The sequence below is a fragment of the Talpa occidentalis genome, unplaced genomic scaffold (genome assembly GCF_014898055.3).
Source record: "Talpa occidentalis isolate TD23 unplaced genomic scaffold, MPIMG_talOcc4v2.1 talOcc4.3, whole genome shotgun sequence".
Lineage (NCBI taxonomy): Eukaryota > Metazoa > Chordata > Mammalia > Eulipotyphla > Talpidae > Talpa > Talpa occidentalis.
The window spans coordinates 120519789-120544577 of NW_023603184.1; the positions used below are offsets into that span (position 1 = coordinate 120519789).

Below are 24789 nucleotides of genomic sequence, written 5' to 3' on the forward strand. Positions count from 1 at the left end.
CATATACACAATGGAATATTGCTCAGCAATCAAAAAAGATAAACTCATGCAATTTGCAGCAACATGGATAGAGCTGGAAGGGATCACATGCTCAGCGAAATAAGAAAAATACCGGATGGTCTCACTCATAGCAGGAATTTAGAAAACCTAAATAAGGGACCAGGAAAAAGACTAATTATAATAAAGAAAAAAATCAAAATCAACAAGCAACTATAAACCAGAGACACACTATGGGGAGGGGGACAGGGAGAGAAGGGATTAGGGTCAAAATGAGGGGGGTGGGAATTGTATGGGATATATAACCAAAATGAAAATGCATACATTGTGCAAAAATGTTAGAATTATATAAAATAAAAAAAAGACAATTCCCCCCCCCAAAAAAAAAAGGGTTATGCCTTTCTCTTACTTGCTCTTGCTTGTGCTCTTGCTCTTGACCTTACTCTCATTCTCTCCCAGGGCAGATACCTTTGGATATCTGAATCACCATGTAACATCTCCAACTACTCTGAACTGCTGCACTAGAGAAAACCACATAAAGAAACCACACAGAGACACAGAGCAGCCCAAGGACTGTCAGCTCTTTGAATCTTCGAACTCAGTTGATTGACATATGAATGAAGAAGCTTTTGAAATCATGCCAGCCCAATCACAGTCTGTAATTCACAGGAGACCTTTAACTATTACTATTCAACTAAGGGACTCCTGAATTCTTGATCTACAGAAACAGTGAGAAATAATAAATTATTATTCTAAATAAGTAACTTTTGGGTTATTTCTTATGTAGTCACAGGAACTGGAAGAAGATTATCACTGAATCAAAACTAGAGGGAAAAATTCCACTCCCAAGGTCAAACAAGGAAATCTATAATATCCATAAGAACTGCGGGAAAGAAGACTCACAAGTCTTCAAGAGTGATGAAGGCAGGTAAAATTCATCCACAAAACCACAAAAAAAGACACTAAAATAAACTATCTTTTTATTTCTTACAAGGGTGAACTTTATGAACATTTCCTCGCATATTTAGTTAAAAGAAATATAAAACCAGGGGCCTCCCCGGTGGCGCAGCGGTTGAGCGCTGGGTTGCGAAGCTGCCCGCGGCCTCTGCGGCGCCGGTTCGATCCCCGGCTGCTCCCCGGCCACCAGAGGAGGGTCCCGCATGGCGCGCAGACCTCTCCTGCCGCCCGCTGCTCCCCTCAGCAGTGTACTTTGGTCCTTCTGCCTGCTCTGCTCCCTGCTCTGACTCTGGTGAATTCTCTCACCTTCCCACGCTTCTGACTGTACCCAGTGCTTGTATAAATAAATAAATAAATAAATAAATAAATAAAATATAAAACCAGTAGAATAGCCTAAGGTGAAGGAACTAGCTGGGGCATCATTCGGGCAGGAGATGACACCATCGATGCTGGCTTTTTGCCTCTCTCAGTAGATTATGCAGTTAACCAAAAAAAAAAAAAAAAAGCATGTGTTCCCCAAACACACCTCCAAATAACTCTGAAAGTAGGACTTCTGCTTGTAAAATGACACTTGAGAGTTGGAGAGTCAGGAAAGTTGCTGTCTGTCATTGGACCAGAGATAGTGAGTTTGAGATACTCCATATACCTCAGTGAAGCAACCAAGGACAGTAATCAGGAGATGGTAAATAATGGCCTACAGGCAAGATTCTACCACAAATCCACATATTTTCTTCATAGACCACCCAGTGTTTTGAAAACAGGAAATTCACATAAAAAGTCTAAATTTCTAGTTTCTCTTAAAACACTGGAGATGTAGCAACCATAGTAGCATTCCCATTTGGTCTCAATCAGCTGAAGCTGACAAGCTGTTTTTCCCTTTAGATAGAACATGTCCTCTCTATTGACCACAATCCTCACCATTCCCTAGGATCTACTCCTGGGTTCACTTCACTCATTTACTTTATATTTCTATTCCATGGGGATATTTGAGTTTGTGCCCTGTGGCCTGCATGAACAGAGGAATTTCAGACTCCAAGCCTCCAAGAATTTCGTGATCATTTCAGGTTTGAAATTTCTACTGGTTTGGATAATTCGGTACATCTCATTGCTGGACTACTGCCAAATTTCTCCCCTAAACTACAACTGTTAAATGCATATGATTAATGGTTAGGTATCCTTCAACACATTTATTTAAAATTGGGGGGTTGCTAAAATATGTCTTCAGCAGTACACACTTTTATTTGCTACAACCAAAGGATCTTTAAAATATAAAATATGCCCACACATGGGTCTAACATTTCCAGCCCAAATTACCATGAAAAAGAATTATCAGACAGCTCTGACATGAGGATGGACAGAAATAGAACACAGATCTACAGACCATAAAGTGAAATAATTTAATCATTCACCACAGAAAATCTTCAAGGTGGTTACTAGTGAGAGCAGTTAGAGCATTTGCTGAGAAGACCAACAATTTCAGACTTAGGTACATGTGTGTGCACACATGTGTATTCCAGAAACAGAACAATACAAACCAACTTACCAATTCCAGACACTGTCTGTGGCCATAGGCAGCAGCATAATGTATGCTATTGTAACCTTCCTTGTCCCGGATAGACGGATTTGCATCATTCTGAAGCAGAAACTCTAGACATCTGTTAGGTATAAAGATGAAGGGTTATTTTGGAAAATATCTATGGACCAAAAAAGATAATACAAATATTTGCTTACTTTGAATGTAGCACAAACTACTTTGTGAAATTAAGTGTTCCTTTAAGAATCCTAAAACAATGAGGTTTTATCCTGGAAGCTCTAAATGTATGTGTGTTTTCTGTTACTATCTTTATTTCAGCCTAAAATAGCCATTCTAGAATTTAGGAAAGACTTTAAAAACAAGAGGGTAATTAAAGTTTTTTTCCTTCTCATATTAAGGTACAGAACCCATCTGCCTTAACGTGGGCTATGAGTTTTAGAGCTCAATGTTCAAAAGATGAGGTCTCACATGTGAAAAGAGGTGAGCAGTTCATAGCAATGTAACAACCTTAAGGGAGAGCAGCTTATTTTAAATCTTGAGACTCTAAGATCAAAAGGTTGAAAAATGGAAGTTAAAAAGAGTAAGAAACCAAATAAAAAAAATTAATAAAAACCTAAGAATAGGCTAAACAATAAAAAGAATAAAGTCATGAGTAAACATTTTAAAAATAAAAGGGATTAAGTCAGTAGACCCATATGGAAAAAAGACACTTCAGTTGTACCATTAGAAATATAGGCTAAGCTGGAACAAGACAAGGATGTCCACTCTCACCACTGCTTTTCAATATAATACTGGAAGTCCTAGCCAGAGCAATAAGACAAGAGAAAGACATCCAAGGAATCCAAATAGGAAAAGAAGAAGTCAAACTATCACTATTTGCAGATGATATGATTATATACATAGAGAACCCCAAAAACTCCACAGAAAAACTAATTCAACTCATCAATCAGTTCAGTAAAGTGGCAGGATACAAAATCAACATGCAAAAGTCAGTAGCCTTCCTATACACAAACAATAAATCTGAAGAAGAAGAAATCAAAAAAACCATCCCTTTTTTATTGAAACAAAAAAAATCAAATATTTGGGAATAAATCTAACAAAAGAGGTAAAGGACCTATACAAAGAAAACTATAAAACACTGTTAAAAGAAATAGAAGAAGACACAAAGAAATGGAAAGACATCCCCTGCTCATGGATTGGAAGAATAAACATTATTAAAATGGCCATCCTTCCAAAAGCAATATACAGATTCAATGCTATTCCAATCAAAATTTCAATGTCATTCTTCAAAGAAATAGAACAATTATTGATGAAATTCATATGGAATCACAAAAAACCCCGAAGAGCCAAGCTCTCCTGAAAAAAAGAGAAGGGAATGGAGGCATCACACTCCCAGACTTCAAACTCTACTACAAAGCCATAATCATCAAAACTGCATGGTATTGGAACAAGAACAGACATACAGACTAATGGAATCGAATAGAAAATCCAGAAATAAACCCACAGATTTATGGTCAACTAATCTTTGACAAAGGAGCAAAGACTATGCATTGGAGCAAAGAAAGTTTGTTCAATAAATGGTGCTGGGAAAACTGGGTCGCTACATGCAAAAGAATGAAGCTTGACCACTACCTCACACCATACACAAAAATCAACTCAAAATGGATTAAAGAACTAGACATAAGACCTGAAACCATAAAATATATAGAAGGAAATATAGGCAAAACACTACGTGATTTGCACATCAAAGACATCTTTACAGACACATCACCCAAAGCAGTGATAGTGAAGGCAAAGATAAACAGCTGGGACTACATCAAATTAAAGAGCTTCTGCACAGCAAAAGAGACAATAACAAAAACAAAGAGAAACCCCACCAACTGGGAGAACATTTTTGCACCCAACACTAATGATAAAGGACTGATCACAAAAATCTACAAAGAGCTGATGAGACTCAACAACAACAAAGAAAATAATCCAGTCAAAAAATGGGCAGAAGAGCTAAAAAGAAACTTCTCTGAAGAGGAAATGCAAATGGCCAACAGGCATATGAAAAAATGTTCAACATCACTTGTCATCAGGGAAATGCAAATCAAAACTACCATGAGATACCATCTTACACCAGTGAGAATGGCACATATTAAAAAAACTAGCAACAACAAATGTTGGCGAGGGTGTGGAGAAAAAGGAACTCTTCTGCACTGTTGGTGGGAGTGCAAACTGGTCCAACCACTGTGGAGAGCTGTGTGGAGATTTCTGGACCTACTAAACATAGAGCTTCCATATGATCCAGAAATTCCACTCCTAGGTATTTACCCAAAGGACACAGAAACATCAATTCCAAAGAACACCTGCACCCCTATGTTTATAGCAGCACTGTTTACAATAGCTAAGCTTTGGAAACAACCCAAATGCCCAAAAATAGATGACTGGATCAAGAAGATGTGGTACATATATACCACGGAATATTACTCAGCATTCAAAAAAGATAAACACATGCAATTTGCAGCAACATGGATGGCGCTGGAAGGGATCATGCTCAGCGAAATAAGCCAAAAAGAAAAAGAAAAATACCGGATGGTCTCACTCATAGCAGGAATCTAGAAAACTTAAATAAGGGACCAGGAAAATGAATAACTATAAGAAAGTGAAAATCAAAATCAACAAAAAACTATGAACCAGAGACACTTTTAGGGGGGTGGGGGCGGGAGGGGAGGGATTGGGGTCAGAATGGGGGGGCTGCAATTGTATGGGGAATATAAAAATAAAATTTATTATTTAAAAAAAAAAAAGAAATATAGGCTAAGCTAAAATAATAAACAATAAATTTTAAAAGTCTTTTCTAACAGAGTTGTACTTTTTCTGAAAAAGCTACAATCTGCAATAGGTTAGAGAAAACAGCTTGGCTCCACTTTGGTCTAGAGACACAGACTCTAGGACATGAGTGCTCAGGGTGCCACACGTTCTGCTCAGGGCTTGTGCAAGTGGCATATCTCTGCTGATGCAGCAAGAATAACATGCAGGGAGCACAGCTCCACCTTTTCAGTATTATTTCTGAGACAGTGGGACAAATATGTCCTTTACAAGGCCAAGCTGATTCAATTTCACATGCAAATAAAAATGTTAAGATTTTAAACATGAGCCCGCACATTTAACGAAGACCTTCCAATAGAAAATTTCTGCTCAGAAACATTTACCTAACTTTTGGCATGAAGCAAAAAAGAATAAACAAAGCAAACACACAGACAATTAAATATTTTAGCCTCTGGGGAAAAAAAATGAAAGACATAAATTTTTAAACCAAAAACCTTCATACTATGATTTATCCACAAAATACTCCTTATTTAAATCAAACTATTCAGACTCCAGATATCATGCTGTCTTTGGTGATTTGCACCTTATAAGGAATCTATTTTTTTATTTTGGTAATTTAAATGCCTGTGGACTGGATCCTAGGTGTAACTCATTTAAAACTGGATTTGGCTCATTAAATAAAATCACTCACGAGGAATAGCATTCTAGTGGACACACAATTCCCAGCTTCTGAAAGGACTACATTCTAACACTCAGTTGACACACTTAACATGTAATTTGGAAAATTTAGAATTGCTCCCCAAAACTTATTTAACCCAGAATACAACTGAACTATACTACCAAGAGTATTGTTAGAAATAGCAACAGTACTATAGAATTTGAATATTCTCCAAGTTGTGTCTTAAGACCCTGACTACCAATTTTCACAATTAAGTTACAAAATCAAAAGATTCACATCAGGTAAGAAGTGCACTTAAAGCAAGGAGAAAAGACTCTCTGCACAAGAGAGCTCTCAGGCTGCCTGTTCCCTCGCCTTCTGTTTCTTCTCTCTCCATCAGCTCTAAAAGGGGCCAGGATAAGCTTACATTTCAACGGAGAAGGGGGAATTTGCTGAGGTCAGTCAAAATTCTATATTCTTTTAATATCATTATTTTAATTTTGTAGCATTAGGGTAAAACCTTGGTCATTGTGCTTTACTTTCCTGTTCCTACCCCAGTAACAAAGTTATGTCCCACAATTGTCACCAGGGCCATACTCTCTACTGTACTCTTTAACAATCATCTGGACCTGGGGGGGAGAGCCCAGTGGGCAGTAAGAAGACCCTAGAGTAGACACAGGCATTCAGGCTGCAGAGAAACTTGTTTATTTGACAACTGGAGAAGAGAACAGACAAGTGAAGGACTAGAGCACTATATCCACCAGGTCCCATGGGAGCAGACAGAAAATGTGGGCACAATTTATGAATTGGTTGGTCTACTCCACAGCTATTGAACACCAACTATGTGCCAGGCCCTGCACTAGGCAGAACACAGCCTGATCACCATGACTTGCAATGCAGGAAGGACTCTCAAAGGACAAAGCATTTGAGCTTCCCATGTAGCACACTCCTGGGACATGGCGATCACTCTGGCCCCTATCACAGTAACAGCTAAGTCTCTTAGAAGTCAGAGAGAAACAGGAGGGATGAAGAGGGACAGGGGCAACTGTTTGCAGGGAGAAGCGGGCTCTCTGTAAGTTGGTATGTGTGTTGGTGAGGGAGGAGAGTGTATAACCAGTGTATACTTCACACCAAAACATTTATTTATAGAATCTGCTAAATAGTTGTTATCACCATATCAGAAAGGGGGATCTTACAGCTCAGAGAAGAGGCACATGACACCTGGATAAATCAGAAGTAATATTTAAGATACTTAAGCCTAGAAAATGCTGATCAATTACCATGACGGTCCCAGGAAAGCTTGGGATTTTAGAAAGAGCTCCCAGTGTGAAAATAAGTGAAGGATGTATTAAAATAATTTCTTCTTTATTAAAGGAAACACCACATAACCTCAAGATAAGAAGTGAGACTCCCAAATAGTAGAGCTGGCCCATATGGCAACTTAGAAAAGCAGAAAAAGCATCAGTAATGGTGTCATGAACATAAGCTGAGAAGAAACTTACAGTGCAGCTTCCTTTTCCTTCATCTCTCTGACTCTTTCAAGTTCTTCTGAATTTTCATGGGCATTTCCTAAGATAGTCTTACTGCTCGGCATAAGGGAAAAAATTAAATACAATTAATTTTTTAATGGCAAAGTTGCTAATGACTTGGTGTAATTTATATCTCAATGATTAAAAACACAACCCCAAAGTTAAGGAGTACTACTCATTTTTCACTAAGGATATACATGGTTCTCTCCAAGGCCAGTCAGTAAACTTATCATCTCCCAAGGAATCCAACTGAGAAAATGTCTTTCTTAAGACTTTTGCCCAAATATCAGTGAATAAAACAGCAATCAAGTTGTTCACACTTTAGTAAATATCCTAAACTCCCCAAGTAAAAGGAAGCAATTTAGCTTCACCTTTTTTATCACCACATTCCTTGATGTCTTTTTGCCAGTTTAGTATCTCACCTATTCAGGAATGGATCTTGGTCATCCCTCATCTACAAGAGAAGTTCTTCATTGTCTAGGATTACTTTTCTACTTAATTAATGAAGTTTGGCTTTCCCCACTCTATCCCAAATGAATATCATAGAGCCTGGCACATAGTAGATGTTCAACAAATGTTTGCTGAATCAATAACCTTCATGGCTATGGGATCCTGAGTGCTACATCTGACAATCCAACATTATATGATATGAAGACAGTGTTTTCCAAACTGAACTGTAAAATTTTCAAACTGAACTCAGTGGGTTGCATCCAGTAACATTTTTAATGATATAAAAGATTATATCTGAATGCATCATACATAGTCCAAATAAAATGGTTTCATGAAATTTTTGTTTGTTTTACATATATATACATGCATGTATGTAAGTATATATGTACATACAGAACATATTATGTAAGTGTGTGTTCTGGGTAATGATGTAAAATGTGTTTCATACTGTGGGTTATCATCTAAAATGTCTGAAAGTGCTCTATGAGAAAAACAGTTAGCACTGACCCAGAATCAATCCCATAGCACACAACAGCAAATAATTGAACAGTTCTCCAAACAGGATCACCAAAAAGTATTTCTATGAAGGAGGCCCTGGTCCTTCAGTCTTTGAAAAGAATCTCATAAGCCATGGGCGTTTCTACCTTTTCCCCAGAACTAGTTCACTTATTTTTTCTTTCCATCTCTAGCCTCCTAAAATCCAAACATGCCCAAAGCAACAACTTCTTTTTCTCTAGTTTTCCTACTAAAAAAGCATTTGTGCCCAGATTTGGAACAATAGTGCCTATTTTATACATATAGATGCTACTTTTAGAGGCTACTGGGATTATGCATAGATGGATATTTTCAACATATGACATATTTATTAGCAAATGTAAGTTTTACAGCAAGTGAAGCATCCAAGTGGTGATAATGAAAACTACAGTATATGACAAAATAAATTACAACATATTTTGAATAAACTGAAAACCTGGGTTTGACAGCTCCATTTGGCATTCCACCCAAAGAACAGAAAAGTAATTGTGCAGTGACATGTAATAATCAAACATAAAGAGAGTGGAATGGGAAAAGCAGGGTTAGGGATGAAGTAATTCTAAATGCTTTGGGTCTGAATAAAAAAAATTCTTCATTCACGGTTTCTGTGAGGCAGTATGAAGGAAATGGTAAATTCTTCCACCCCCACCCCTGCCCTAACCCCAGAGAAGCATGAGCAAGGCTGTTTTTACTTTCTATCCATGTCTGATGCAGCAGCATAGTGCAAGGCTGTCCGTCCCCAGTCATCTGTTTCGTTAACATTGGCCCCTGTGGTTACTAATGTCTCAATACAGTGGAAGTGACAATTTGCAGCTGCATAGTGCAAAGGGGTCCTGAAAAACAAACAGAAGTTTATTACTTCATCTGGTCTGAAAAACAGACCCATCATCTGTACTAGCACTGACAGCAGTATTCCTGGGGGTTGGAGGTCAAGGGATCTTCCTTTGACTTTATAACTTAGAACTGAAACCACAAAGACCAGGCCTCAGACAAGGCTATCCACTGTGGATCTATCTTTTATTCCCCTTCCCAGTGCCTGTACTGGTTTGGGTCTACATTCCTGTTCATCTGGACTATATCAATACCATCCTTATTGATCTCCTTTATGCTAATCAAACTTCCATCAATCAAACTTTCCAATTGATATGAATGAAGAAGTGGGTTTTCTAAGGCGCAATACCAACATATGACTATCCTGTTCTAAAGCCTTCAAAACCTATGCATTCCCTGTCCTGGTCTCTTGAGATCACATCACGATCGCCCCGATGTTAACTACTAGTATTGTCTCATCCTCTCCACTAAACTAAAAGCTCCTTGAGGGTAGGGATGTGGGTTAACCAAAGGAAAGAACAATGCAAAGAAGGAGGAATCAGAATCCCTGAGTTCTAGTCTGAGCAGATTTGAAAGCTGAGCCAAATCATTTCTGAGCCTGGGCTTCCTCATCCATATTCGAGTAAGGTATTCTGAGCAGCTGTCCCCTAAGGTCTGTTCTAGGTCTAAAATTCTGTGTAAATGTTTAAATCATTTAGTTTTTCTGGCCTCAGCTTTTTCCTCAATCAAAAAGGGTAATAAGGGGTCTCCCTTGTGGCACAGGGGTTAAAGACAGCACCATCAAGCTATCACCAGCCACTGCAGCACGAGTTTGATCCCTGGCCAGCCAGGGAGCAACCTACATGGCGCAGCAGACCTCTCCTGTCTCACCTGCTGCTCCTCTCAGCAGTGTGTTTCAGTAGATCTGTCTGTTCTGCTCCCCACTCTCTATGTTGAATCCTCTCACCTCCTGTACCTCTGGCCTACACCCCAGGTCTTGTATGCATAAATAATCTTTTTTAAAAAAATTGTCATAAGCATTCCCATATACTTCATAGAGTTCTATGAAAAACCAACTGAGTAATAACTGGAAAAAAACGAGCACCTTGTAGAGAGTTAAGATATTACAGAAAAAAGTATATTGTTTTTCATTACTTATTTTTAGTCCTTGATTATTTCAGTTTACCTGTGTATCTAGCCAATTTGCAATAGTAAAAAATACTAGAAACAAAGTAACTTTATTTCAAGAACTATTTATTTTATGTATGCTTAAGTATTTTATGTTTATAATTATGGACTTTTTATTAGTTGATTTTTCCCTCTTTAGTTAAAACAAGGAAATTAAGTATTTGGCATAGTGGATTGCTTGTGTTTTAACTAATTAGACTGAAAAGTATCAGGTATCAATCAATGACAGATCCCAGAGATAAAGAGACCCAGTCCTTGATCTTAGGAGACCCATAGTCAGGTGAGGAGAGAGACAAGGAAACAGAGTCCATTAGAAGAGTGTGAGGGTGGGCCTCCCTGGTGGCGCAGAAGTTGAGCGCTGGGTTGCGAAACTGCCCGCATCCTCTGCAGCGCTGGTTCGATCCCCGGCTGCTACCAGGCCTCCAGGGGAGGGTTCCACATGGCGTGCAGACCTCTCCTGCCGCCCGCTGCTTCCCTCAGCATTGTATTTCATTGGTCTACCTGTTCTGTTCCCCTCTCTGGCTCTGGTGAATTCTCTTACCCTCCCGCGCTTCTGCCTGTACCCCAGTGCTTGTATAAATAAACAAATAAATCTTTTTTAAAAAAAAAGAAGAGTGTGAGGGTCCTGCAGTGGTGGAGTACAGAGCTTGTTAGGGGAGTAGAGGAGGGGAACCCCTGTGAGAGTGGAGGGGTGGTGTCACTTGATGTAAATCTGGAAGAATGAGGAGATGAGTGGGGGCCTGCCCTAGGTAAGTTGGTAAGAGAAGAAATTTGTGGCAACTCCAAGAGCCAGGATGCATGGAGAGAGGAGCAGAGAGACACTGGTGTGTGTGAGTGTAATGCATAGCCACACACCAGCCAGTATTACAGAAGGATTTAGCAAAGATTCATAAAGGTGAGAAACGGTCTATGACTCATTCCATCAGCCAAAGGCACAGTTGGTGACAGTGGTGGTGAAGGTGGTGGTGGTGGTATGTGTGCTTAATGTTTAAACATTGTCTAAATATTTTTTCCTAAGATTAAATGTCTGATAAATATAACAAAGTAATTTTGCTCTTATGACCAAATTTTGGGTTCGGGGTGCTAAAGTGTACTATTTGCTATAAACAGAATTTTCTCAATTATATCCATGTAGGAAATTTTTAAAAATTGGAAGAGAAAGAAAGACAATTGGCACCACTAAACAAGCTGTGAGATGTTTTTCTTGTAGCTTGTGATTTGTTGGCATTTTGTGACAAGAGGGATTTCCTTCTGAGAATGGAATCCCTCCAGCTAGTTTCCCTATTTATCGCTTGAACATAATGTGATTTCCAGATGGACTCCTCCCTGCTCCTTTTATTTAGGTACTTGAAGCAGAGTTCCCTTTTACATACCTGCCACATTTGTCCTTTTTATGGAAATCTGCTCCACTGCTCTGCAAGAGTTTTATACATTCCACGTTACTGGAAAGACAGAGAAAACATTATTCAGATGGAAGAGGTCAATTGCTAGGCTACCATCACAAGGCACTGTTTTCTAGAGTGCAGACCAAGAGGAAATGATAGCTCTAGTTTTAAATTCTGCTAACACAAGAATAACCTGAAAATATTAGAGGAATGTGATATAGTAAGGGACTAAAGTTTCTGAAATTTTTAATATATCAATACATTAAAGATCTTGCGGAAACATTTTCCATTCTATGACTACAGAACTTAATGATTATTATATGATTAAACCTTTTAGTGATGGTTTCATTGTTTAGCTTAATGTTCTCTTTCAAAACCACAAAGAGTTTATGAAATAATTTAATGTCACCTATAAACAATGAACCAGAGTGGATAAGCATTACCTTTTATCACAGCAGAATGAATTCACCATAACCATTTCTGACCAAGACTGTCCTAAATGGAAAATAAAACAGCTGCATTTCCCTGTCCTTATAATCTAGGTAAATAAATGTGCAGAACCAAGGCTGAAAATGATATAATGGAGCACAGTGATCTTCCAATGCTTCTTTGTCATTCTCAGAAGCAATAAATCATGTTTAGTAGGGAGAAAAGAACCCACTGAAGTGAATTTTCCTATTGAAGGACATATAGCTAAATATTAATTCCAACATAAGTTTCAGGCATGAATCCAGAATGGTGTGTTTTCACTTTTGCACAGGTCTGATATATTTTTTTAATGTGGCCATAAAAAGAGACAATTATCCATTATTCTTCTAAACTTGGGATGCTAAGAAGTGGCCTAGGATTTGCCATTTTATTATCATTTAAATAAGAAAAATGATCTCATTAATGATAAACCTGAGCAGAGCTCTCCCCACCTCACATCCACCCTTTTTATCCCCCTTTCTCAGAGAACTGTTTGCCATAAAATATAAGAATTTTCTGAGACTATTATGTGTGGGTGTAGCCTGCCAGCTGATGTAAAGCACCTGTCTCTCCCTGGAAAAAGTCAAAGAATCAAACGCAGAGACAGATTCAAGTTGTGTGCCTTGTGAAGCTCATGAAATTAGAGAAGATGGGAGGAGGAGATTCTTTCAAAAAATAATACAAAATTATGACTACAAAACTAGAAGTAAAACTTCAAGTAAGAGGTTCCAAAGTGCCATGCTCACTTCACCTCTGACAAATCGGTAATGCTTAGGTGATGTGCAGAACACAAACAGGGAAGCGTTGCTATTCCTTAAGGACTAGGAAATCAACTGCAAACCAACACCTTACCCAAATAAGGTCATCTGAGAGAGGACAAGTTTGGTCAATGTGTGATCGTGTATCAACAACAAATTGATCAAAGTCTTAATCTAACCACTGATATGAAAAAGAGTATCTGATAAAAGTTCTCTTTACAACTTAAAAAACAAAGGCAAGGAATTTTTTTATTCACATTAAATAATTATATAGATTTAAAAATCAGTTTTAGAATTAGGATCAAAATGTCTATAAATGAAATTGAGTTAACTCAATCCTAAACACCTGTGATCATCACCCCCCCTCCACCAGCAACAAAAGAGAAAAAACTTAGAAACAAATTTCAAATTATTTTCTTTTGGTGGCAGGGGTACCAAGTAGATACACATTCTGTAAGTTAAATAACTACAATTTAAAAAGAAAACAAAAAAGACAGGGAGAAAAGAAAACCTCTACTATATAAGATAGGCTGACAGTTTTTCCTTGGAAGAATAAAACATCAAGAAATATGGATATGCAAACATACTGATATTTGGTATTAGTAGAAATGATTCTTGTCCATTTTACTAAGGAAACTGATTCACAGACAACTTAAGTAAATTAAGATGAATTAGTAATTAAATCATGAATTAACAACTAAAATTGCTAGCTACTCACCCTCCTGCAGCAGCAGCATGAAGGCACGTTCTTCCAAACTTATCTGGGGTGTCTATTTCAAAGCCTGCAGACAGCACGTGCTCATTACTAAACAAGGATACTATGCTATACTTTTGTCCTAGTTAAACCACAAGAAACATTGCAGAGACAGAAAAATCAGTTAGTAGAAAAACCAGAACACAAGCAATTGTAGTCAGAAAGAGGTTGTCATGGAAACGAATGGTAACTGCTCAAGCTTGGCAAATTTATAGGAAGAACCGTGAAGTCAAAAAGAATTTATTTTCACATTCAGCCCTGGGTGAACCACAGTCCCATATTTCAATCCCAGGGTAGAAATTTATGAAACCAATTTGAGATAAGTAGGGCAATAGACAGGCAGACAGAACACATGGAGAAAACATGGAAGGCAAAGGAGTAGTCTTAACATGCTGAAATAGGTATTTTCTTAAGTATATTATTAGCTTTCAGTTGGTTTAGGATTTGGGAAACATGCTTTCATGCAAGAATTATTTTTAAACATGCCAAAGGTAGTGGAAGAAGAATCAACCACAGGTAAAGTACGTATATGGGAAAAATGCCTCTGGGATATCTTTTGAATTAATTCATAAACAATCTTTGCCTTGCAGACCTCTATCACCTTTGAAAGCTCAGGAGCTTTTTTATACACCGGGGTTGGCAGAAACAGTGATAAGAAAGATTAGCAAAGCTCCAAACCAGAAAGAATTTCTTGGTTCCAAATGGACCCATGTTTAAAAAAAATAAAAATTAAGCCTAGTTGGAATGGATCCGTTTAACTGTAGTAATTTTTCAAAATCCATAGAGTGGGAAGGTAATGACTATCAAATTGTGGGGGGTAGGGCCTTTTTCCTTTGGAGAAAAATATTAAATATTAGGCCACCATTTTAAGATATTTTGAGACTCAAGGATATTTCTCCTTCTATGATGAATTTCCTGTAAGCCATTGCCATCTCTACCTGTCTCTTAACCCCGGGTCACTAAACATTTAACTTTAGAAACAGATAAGACTCATTCTGGGGCAGGACTACTGATATGGAAACAGCTCTAACACCGAGGGCTGCTAGGAACTGTCACACAAAGTTAGCTGTGGACAGAGCTCTTCCAGCCAAGTCAGGTAATGAACGACACAAGGCACTGGCAGCCACTCACTCTGGCCAGACACCTGAAGCCATGTGACTTACTCACAGGACACATTAAACCTCTTCTTGGGTAATGGAGTTACTTACCCGATGATAACAATTTTCTGCAGCAGTCAGAGTGAGCATTTAGGGCAGCTAAATGTAAGGGGAACATGCTGTGGATTCCACACCTGAGGAGGAAAAAAAACAGAGCAGCTCATGGTAACAGATTTCAAGACACATGTAGAAGGATAATTATCTTTCTGAAGTTCCTGATGGAAATTAAATTCATGACACTAGCTAAAATAATTTTGTGACCCTTCCACTCAATAATTACATAATCATTGTCTACCTTAAAATAATATAATCCTGAACACAACCAGAATTAAAAATCCATAACAGGGCCTCCCCGGTGGCCCAGCGGTTGAGCGCTGGGTTGCAAAGCTGCCCGCAGCCTCTGCAGCGCCAGTTCGATCCCCGGCTGCTCCCCGGCCACTGGAGGAGGGTCCCACATGGCGCGCAGACCTCTCCTGCCTCCCGCTGCTTCCCTCAGCAGTGTACTTTGGTCCTTCTGCCTGCTCTGCTCCCCGCTCTGGCTCTGGCTCTGGTGAATTCTCTCACCCTCCTGCGCTTCTGACTGTTTAAATAATAAATAAATAAGTGCTTGTTTAAATAAATAAATAAATCTTCAAAAAAAAATCTTGTAAAAAAAATAAAAAAATAAAAATCCATAACAATAGGAATGTACATTAATTAGAAGAATGTTTCACATAAAGTGACCCATGACATTTAAAATTAATCTTTCTTACAACTTATTGATTTTATGCCTCATTCATTCATTCATTCATTCATCTATTCAACATGGTATAAAGATCAGATGCTATACTATGTGTTGAAGATAAAAACATAAACTTAGAGAGCCTCCCCGGTGGCACAGCGGTTGAGCGCTGGGTTGCGAAGCTGCCCGCGGCCTCTGCGGCGCCGGTTCGATCGCCGGCTGCTCCCCGGCCACCAGAGGAGGGTCCCACATGGCACGCAGACCTCTCCTGCTGTGCCCGCTGCTCCCCTCAGCAGTGTACTTCGGTCCTTCTGCCTGCTCTGCTCCCTGCTCTGGCTCTGATGAATTCTCTCACCCTCCCGCGCTTCTGACTGTACCCAGTGCATGTATAAACAAAACAAACAAACAAATAAATAAAAAACATGCCTCATTAAAAAAAAATAATAATAAAAAAACAAACTTAGAAAAGTCAATTTGTATTATTTTAATTTGACAGGTAATTATTATTGACCTATCATGTGCCAAGTACTTTGCTGAAAGTAATGATAGCTATATTACCAAAAATAAAATTTTGGAGACTAGAAACTAACGTTTACCTTTGCAGGTGAAAATTCATCTCCCTAATAAATTTTTGCATTGTACATTAACCCACATGCAGATATGAGCCTCAAAAACATAGGAGTAATAAATATTTTGTATATTTTCATAAATCTATCATATTTTCCTCAACTATATTACAGAAAAAATCTAGCAAAGGACTTTCCAGGCAGATGCCCCACCATAAAACACTCTCCTAAATAATCCCTTATAGGACTCCAGGCAATCTAATCCTCCTCTTGCCTATCACCTCTTCTGGAACAAGGACCCAAAGCCATGTGCTGAATTGTAGTTCATAACAAACAGCATCATCACTGGTTCTTGTGTATTTATAAGCATTTATGTTAGTGATCACTTCTCATAACATCTCACTTTATTCAAATAATGTATTTCAAATTTTGTAAATCCTCTGCATACAGCATGTAGAGAACTACATCTATTTATACCAGCATTAATTACTTGTTTCTTTGGCATAAAGTGACTTGGTTACAGATTCTATGCCTCATAAAATACACATATATGATTTGAATTTGTTAAGCTTTAGACACAAGAATTTTATTGTCTGTCTCAAAAATTATTACGATGTGTGTGAAAGTATACGCTTATTCACAGATATTTCATGATATTCAGTGTTCTTCAAAATCCGAATTGCCAGCAATTAACCACATCTTTTCCATGAAAACTTGTATTTATTGGTGTTTTTGTTCCATCTTTGCTCTGTTCACTTTCCTTTCCCTATATGGAGATTCCCAGCCCAGTGTATATAATAGCCGGCATCCATCAAGAGATGCAATTTGCCCATCTTCGGGGCAGTGTCATGTGGAGGAGAACTGCTTCTAATTGCCTCTCTCATCATTTACAGAAAAAAAAAGCATGGAAAGCAATTGTATCAGTGACAACCTCAATGCTCATGGAAAGGAAGAGAAAGTTGGGGGATGAGAAGGAAGCATTCCTATTTATGCTGCTATTTATATTTTTACTAATTTTTGTTTAATGTTTTCAACATTCCTTACTAAATGGAATTTTAAGTTAATGTTACTTCATCTGACCATTTAATTTGTTTGGGGGATCTAATGCAAAATATATGATTAAATATCTCTGGACATTTAGAAGAGGAAAATGGATTAAATATTTTCTAGGGTTTTTTCAGTTCATGAAAGAATGCCTGAAATCAAGTACAGAATTTCTTAAAATTTCTTGACCACATCCTCATTCTTTAAATATATGTGTAAATACATACATATAGGTACACAGAAATAGATACATATGTACACATTTATTTACATGTATGTGATGTATATATACATATGAATATATATTTTCTAAAGATACACAAAATATTTATCTTTTATCAATACAAGCATATTAACTAGAGAAAACAGAACCAAACTCTATAAGAAATCAATTGGAAAAAACATAAGAAGGATAAGTGATAGTATAATAATAATAGTATTGTAATATAGTCCATAAACTTCATCATCAATACTTCTAATTAGCCTTGTAACTTAATACCACTGTCTTTAGATAATTTATCATACTCTACATTAGCTGAATCTTTCCTTTTTTGCCCACTGCTGTTTACAAATGTGAGCAGATGGCACTACTCTAATTTAAAATATCTAGCAAAAACTTTTGATACACATTTTTATTCCATAGCTAATAAAAATTTGTCACCTCAGTGTAGGTTATCTGAACTCAAATATTACTGGCATGTGAACTTGAATATGAAGTTATGGTTCAAATAGGCCAAGATTGGAAAGAAAATAAAAGTAGAGTTCAGAATCTGAATCACTTCAGAAATGAGTTGCATTTTCAAAATAAAATCACTCCCTTATTGTTATAAAAATAAGACTGTTCATAAAGGAAGGATCATAAAACTTTTAGCAGGAAAATTAGGATTTGACTGTCCTGGTCAAATAAAAAGCATCACTCTTAACTCATCAGGTATACATCAAAGACCAAGAAATAAAGATGTCAGATAACACTAAACTTAACAATGCATAAATTATAGGGAAGAAGAGACCAATTCCAGTTAAATTGCTACATTTATTTGACCAGTCATAAAATTAATGGAATACATTTGTATTAGGTATTTCTAATTTAGCTATTAGCTGGCATCTCCTACCCAGTTATTTCAGAATAAATGAGGCCAGAATAAATTGCAGAGGCTATGAGAGGTGAGGAAAGGGTTTTCGTAACATTAGAATATCAGTTCTTTTAAGCTTTCCCTTTGGCACCAGGGAGACATGACTGTCCCTTCCCACATCTAGTCTTCTCTAGAGCTTTTCTCAGGCTGTATGGTAAAAAATGCTAAGGCTAAGGTAATGGGGTCAGAAACTTTAGGTTTGAGTCCAGTTTTGCCCTGTCCTAGCTCTTTCTTCCTCATCAAGTAGATAATGGTTCCCTCATCCAGAAAACAGAGATAACAAGAGTATCAATTTTACAGAGCAACTGTAAGGACTAATTGAGATAATGTACACAAAGTGCCAAAGAAAGCAGCTGGGCCATGTCACCACACAAGTGGGTAGTAGTATTGCCCTTGCTGTTATTAATTTCATGGGATCATCAGCACTCTGTGAGTTCTGAAGTTGTAATTTTAAGGTTGTGCTTCCTTAAAATCAGCTGTTGAACTCCTTAGAAGTCAAAAGTGAATTGGGATCAGGCAGCATTTCTGTTTTCTTTCTATGTTTCAAAATCCTCTATAAATCTCACAACTCTCCTGAGGAAGGTGGAATTGGGTTTAGTTTTGCTCACTAAGTGGGCAAGACAAAAACATATGATGATCGAAGTTTTATGACTCTTATTTGACTGATCAACCCAAATCACAAAAACAATTTCATGTCACTCCAAGTACTTATCATGCACTTGAAGTTACAAGTGATTAGGTAAAACTGACAACAATGAGGCCTAGCCCTCACTTTTTGCAATATACAGACATTTCAGTAGTTCCTTTTAAAACAAGTCCAAACACTAAAGTGACTTACAAGGTCCCTTCAGGACCTGGCTTTGCTTGACCCCTGCTCCAGATATATTCTCCTATATCCCAGAGGCACCCAGCAATTGTTCTACCATCACACTTAGCATGCATGATAATCTTTTGTTTAACTCTTGCTCCCAATGGATGATAAACTCCTTTATGGCAGGAACCTCTGTAACCCCAGAACTTGGGGGTTACTTAACAGGCCTTCACATTTAGTGAATGAATGGATGCCTGAACTAGTCACCTAAATAACCATAATATCCCTATTCTTCCTGCAGTGAAGGCAGAAAATGAAGTGAGAACAGAACTTGGGAAGGCGAAAAGCAAATTCTTTAACTCAAGTTAAAGAAGAAAAAATCAAAGGACTTTAAAGCCACATGAAATTGTATAAGCAATGAGTGGAGATGCAGAAACTGCTCTGACTTAAAGGTCAGAGGAGCAAAAAGAATATCAAAGGCCTGAGAGAATAAGATTCAAAAAAATTCATAAGAAAGCAATGGCCAGAAAACTCTTCACACAAAGAGCTGGCAAAATACTTTTGGCCATAGACTTCATTAATAAAAACACATCATTTTAATAAATGTTCTTTGCTTATTCATTTATTTATAGAAAGAAAAGTCTGTTTTTCTCCTCTTTAATAAGCAACGCTGCACAAAACTATAATGAGTACAGACAACAGTGATGGAGGGAGGGAGGGAAGGAGGGCAAGGGTTAACAAATTTAATCTTTAATCATTTTTTTTAGTATTTTAAATTTATTTTGCATAGACGAACTGGGATGCAAGCAGTAAGAGGATTCGCCAGAGGAAGCAGGACAAGCAGAACAATCAGGGGAGCAGAACAAGCATATCCACTGAAATATACTGCTGAGGGGAGACAGGAGAGGTCTGCTGCACCATGTGGGTCAGCTGCCTGGGTGGGGATAGAACTCAGGCCACAGCAGTGATAGCTGTGAGACTTAACCCCTAGGCTACCAGGGAGGTCCCACCTCCCTCTCATTTTGATATTTTCCCCTTAGGTGACTTCCCTTCACACACACACACACACACACACACACACACACACACACACACAATCTAATAGCCCACAGTTTCTAAAGGGAATATGTCCAATTCCCAGATATCTTGTGACAAAAGAAAGCAGATGTGGTTCTTTGAGGCTGGGACAATGTCCCCTTCTTAGTATCCCCAGGACACAGCACAGTCAATGGAAGGAAAGACTACTTGAAAGACAATGCCATTTCTAGGGCACTTTTGCTCCATGATTTGTGTTTACATAAGTGAAAGTAAAATAATTTTGAGGAAATAAAGTGTGTTTATCGAGTTACATGTGTTTGGAAGTTTTTAGTAAGTATTGGGTTCGGTTTATCTTTATCCTTCAAATGGATTAAAATCTGAAAGAAAATCAGAAATTTGTGGTTGATTGATTAAAGCTCCCCTAGTAACCCAGAACTGAAAGAAAAATACCTCTGAATATATTAACATGTCATAGATGAAGCAGATTTGTGCCTAGCTATTTTACTTCTGCTTAATTAACATTGAGCATTAATGACCTCTCTATTTGGAGGGCGATGATCTGGTTGGAAATGTTAGAATCTAGCAGTGAATTTTAGCATAGTTTTTGTTTCACAAAGTGTATCCATTCTTTTAACTTGCAACATCCTAAAAGGTCCTCTGGTGTGAAAGGAATTCTTCTGAAAGGAGATACCCCACAGCTCCTACTATTTGTCAGCATTGCCCTCCTCCTTGTCCTTATTCCAAGCCCTCATCTTTTCTTCCCTGGATATTTTCAAGAGGCTGCCAAGTGTTTCTAGTCTGGACCACCTCCAACATGTCTGGATTGCTATCAGAGGAATCTTTCTTACACACAAATGGGATCATTAGACACAACCTACCCTACACCCACTTATAATTCTTTAATGGTTTCTGAATGTCTTGGAATGAAATCCAGCTCCTTAGCAGGCATGCAAGGACCTTGAGATGTGGTGCTTCCTGCCTTTCCACCTCAGTTCTTTGTAGTACCATTCATCGCTCCTGCTCCCTTCCCCCCCCAACCCCCACACACATCAGAAAATCCAGTCTTAGAAAATCTGCGCTTAACATGTTCATATGTTTGTGCCTTTGTAATTATTGTTCTCTTCCTGGAATGTACTGCCTTACTTTCCCCTCTATCTTTTCACCTCATACAATCTGTCCATCTAGTAAACTCCTATCTATTCTTCCTTTTTCTGAAATGTTACCACTTCTGGGGAACCCAGAGAGTCAGTGTTTCCCTTACCGTTCCCAAAGCCTGATCCAAACCCCAATTATAAACAAACTTCATGATAATGCAGTCATTTGCTCTTAACCTTATTTCCAAGACCAGACCACAGCTCACAAGGTTACTGTACCCAAATGGAACTTAATGTTGAACTAATGAAATCACCATGTACTACAAAATCCACAAGAGTGCTCCATAAAATGCACTTCAAGTCCAGAATTCCAATCACTATGAACTTGATTTAAAACATGATTCCACCACTGATTCCCTCAACCATTTAAACATTGGCTTACTCTCAAGCAAGGTTTTCGATTCTGTTGCACACCTGGCAAATAAAATAGAATCCTAATATAACAGTGTCGTCACACTTTCCTTCTGAAATTTCAGTTACTGTTGACCCCAGTCTCTATGATCAAGGTTTAATGCACTTAAGGTCCTCTTTAATTTAGTTCTACACATATTAAATAATAAAATAATAGTTAACCTTTATTGATAACTTACCAGGTGCCAGGCACTGTTCAAAGAGATTTTAACATGGATTATCTTAATAGCCTTAGCTGATATATTTACACAACTCATACCAATCTTTATATTCCAGAGAGCTTTACCAGTAATTAAGTCATTTAATCCTCAGAACAAATTTATGGATAGTTACTATTATTACTCCCATATTTCAAAGGAAATCAAAGCACAGAGAGATTGAGCAACAGGTTCAAAGTCGTACAGTTCACTAGTGTGGTAACTTGGGTTACATCCAAAGTAGATGCCCCTGAAAGCCTGGGCTCCCAACTGCCTCTAACTTCTTCACAAACATTCTACTCTGTCAGACCAAGCTCGTGCCAGAGTTGGGCCCTCTTTTCTCATGTCCCTGCTTTCCTTCCTTCATGGAACGTCTGCCACCCTCTCCTCTACTCAAATAAATCTCATCCTTCAAAGTCTACCTAAAACTATCTTTTCTTCGAAATCTGTTCTAAAACCTCTGGTCACCTCTGAGCTCACTCTTCCTGTCTGTACTCTATGGCATATATTGTCTACACCAAACATTTTGCCACAAAAGTCCTGTATCATTTAGAACTTTATTATATACTATACTGTATGGTTCTTTGTCATCGGTGGCCTCTAGGCTGCCAAAAAATCATGAGGTCCTTGAAGGTACCAACCAGATGACTTACTTGTGAAATTTCCATAGCACACAGCATTGTGACAGACTTGTATAGATGCCTTCTTGCTTTTTGTTGAAGTGTGAAGTCAGGACCCTCTTTACTATGTAGCAGATTGACTCAATTGTACCCCATAACCCCATCTTTAAAACTAAGCAATCATCCTGAATAAATTCTGAATTTACCCAATTATCTTTCTTTATCCTACTTAACTAACATTGAACATTGGAAAAACAGATTTTAGAAAGCAGAGTTAACAGCAAAATTAAAGTGTTCTTCATCAAGACCACTAAAATAGCCCTCTTTCTGATGTAGCTGAAAAATAAAATTGGCTCTTCCTTATATCTGTCACCAAAAGTCACTTAATTTATTTCAAGTTTAATTTGTGGTTAGCATAATGGTACAAATCCACCTTAACCTGGATAAATGGGAACTATCTACTGCAGGGCAGAATTCTTTTGGCAGTATTCCCATATGTGGCAATTATTCCACTATATTTTTGCAGTAACCTACTTGGCTGTGTCAGCTCCACTGGTTATTAAGGTGTTAATCAAAAGCTCATGACCGTATCTTGCAGCCACATGGAGAGGGGTGTTGCCATCTTTATCCACACAGTCAATTTCACCTCCTGAAAAAGATATTTTAATTCAGGATAACATAAGGATAAGGTATAAACATTTTGCTATCATCAGGAATGCTATAGTTAACAGTCTCACACATAGGTTTTTTCAGGGTAAATTCCTAGAAAGGGGATTTCTAGACCAAAGGGTAAATGAATAAGCAGCTTTGCCAGATTCCTCTCTCTAGGTGCTGCACAATTTTGCACTATTATGAGCTATGTAGGAGAGTGCCTTTTCCTCACAACCTTGTCAAGCTTTTGAATATCTGCCATCTGACGGGCGAGAATTGATGTCTTAGTGTAGTTTTCATTTGCATTTATCTTATTAAGAAGTTAAGCATCTTTTCATATATTGATGGAACAATTGTTTATTTTTTCTTATGAACTATTTGTTCATGGATTTTGTCAATTTTTCTAAGGCGGATGTGTTCTTTTATTCCTTGATTTTCAAGGACTCTTAAAATACTTAATTATTTAGGAGATTACCCATTTGTCAGTAATGCATAATGCAATTATCACTCCCCTCCCCCAGATTTTCACTTATTGTTGGTGTTTGTACCTTGGAAAAAAATTTATTTCATTTATCATTCTTTTATAGTATTTAGATTTTTAGCTATAGTTAGAAAGGCTTTCCCCACATCCTGAAAAAAAAGTAATCGACACATTTTGAAAATATTTGCAACATGTATTACTATAATAGAATCTCCCAAATATATTAAGAGCCTTGAAAATCAAGGAATAAGAAGGAATCAAGGAAGGGGAAGTGACTGTGAACAGGTATAAGGTTTTTTAGGGGGTAATGAAAATGTTCTGCAATTAGAGAACAGTGATGATTGTCAAGCCTTGTGAAAATTCTAAAATCCACTGAATTGTACACTTTAACTGGTGATTTTTGTGGTATGAATTATGTCTCAATTAAAAAGGAAGTGTCTGAAGCCAGCTGTAGAAAAGGGTGAGGAAGTAAAGGAAAGGGAAGCACACTAAGGAGAAAAATACATAGAACATTCATATCTTTGTATAAGCTAATATCCACTTCTACTCAAATAAAAGAAATCACCCAGTATATTGGGGGCACAGAATATAAGTTAGTTTGAGGTTCTAGTTCAAGGCTATACTATTAAAAAACACATCTCTCCATCATTATGGGAAACAGTAAGGTATTGAATTGTCAGCTCATGCTCTTAGACCTAAGGTTTTTTTTAAAGTAGGTCACATTAGAAAATTTTGTTACACAAATATTCTGTATATTTGCTCCAACTCTTGAGATTTATTCTCATTATCAACATAGTAAACTAAAAGTAAACTGATATTTAAAAACTAAAATATGCCATTATAAGATATACTAATACTATCCTGCTTAGTTTATATATCTAAACTATATACAGACATCTATATATGCCAGAAAAAAAAGTAAAATCTTGAGAAATGTAAATATTATATGAAATTTAGATGAATCAAGAA

At 37.6% G+C, this 24789-nt stretch overlaps 1 protein-coding gene across 7 annotated transcripts in view; it reads right to left on the reverse strand.

Moving 5' to 3' along the window:
• The window catches only part of ANKRD44 (ankyrin repeat domain 44), a 279387-nt gene that overhangs the window by 70234 nt on the left and 184364 nt on the right, over positions 1 to 24789 (reverse strand). For 4 of the 7 annotated variants that reach the window (XM_037523759.2, XM_037523757.2, XM_037523756.2 and 1 more), the window contains exons 10-16: positions 23223 to 23337; positions 15045 to 15127; positions 13801 to 13864; positions 11845 to 11913; positions 9166 to 9306; positions 7463 to 7543; positions 2498 to 2609 (exon numbers count right to left, since the gene is read on the reverse strand). In XM_037523759.2, coding sequence (XP_037379656.2) covers positions 2498 to 2609; positions 7463 to 7543; positions 9166 to 9306; positions 11845 to 11913; positions 13801 to 13864; positions 15045 to 15127; positions 23223 to 23337 — 665 coding nt within the window. Of the gene's footprint in view, positions 1 to 2497; positions 2610 to 7462; positions 7544 to 9165; positions 9307 to 11844; positions 11914 to 13800; positions 13919 to 15044; positions 15128 to 23222; positions 23338 to 24789 lie in introns of all 7 variants that reach the window. The other 3 variants (XM_054699964.1, XM_054699963.1, XM_054699962.1) reach the window with 1 other exon arrangement.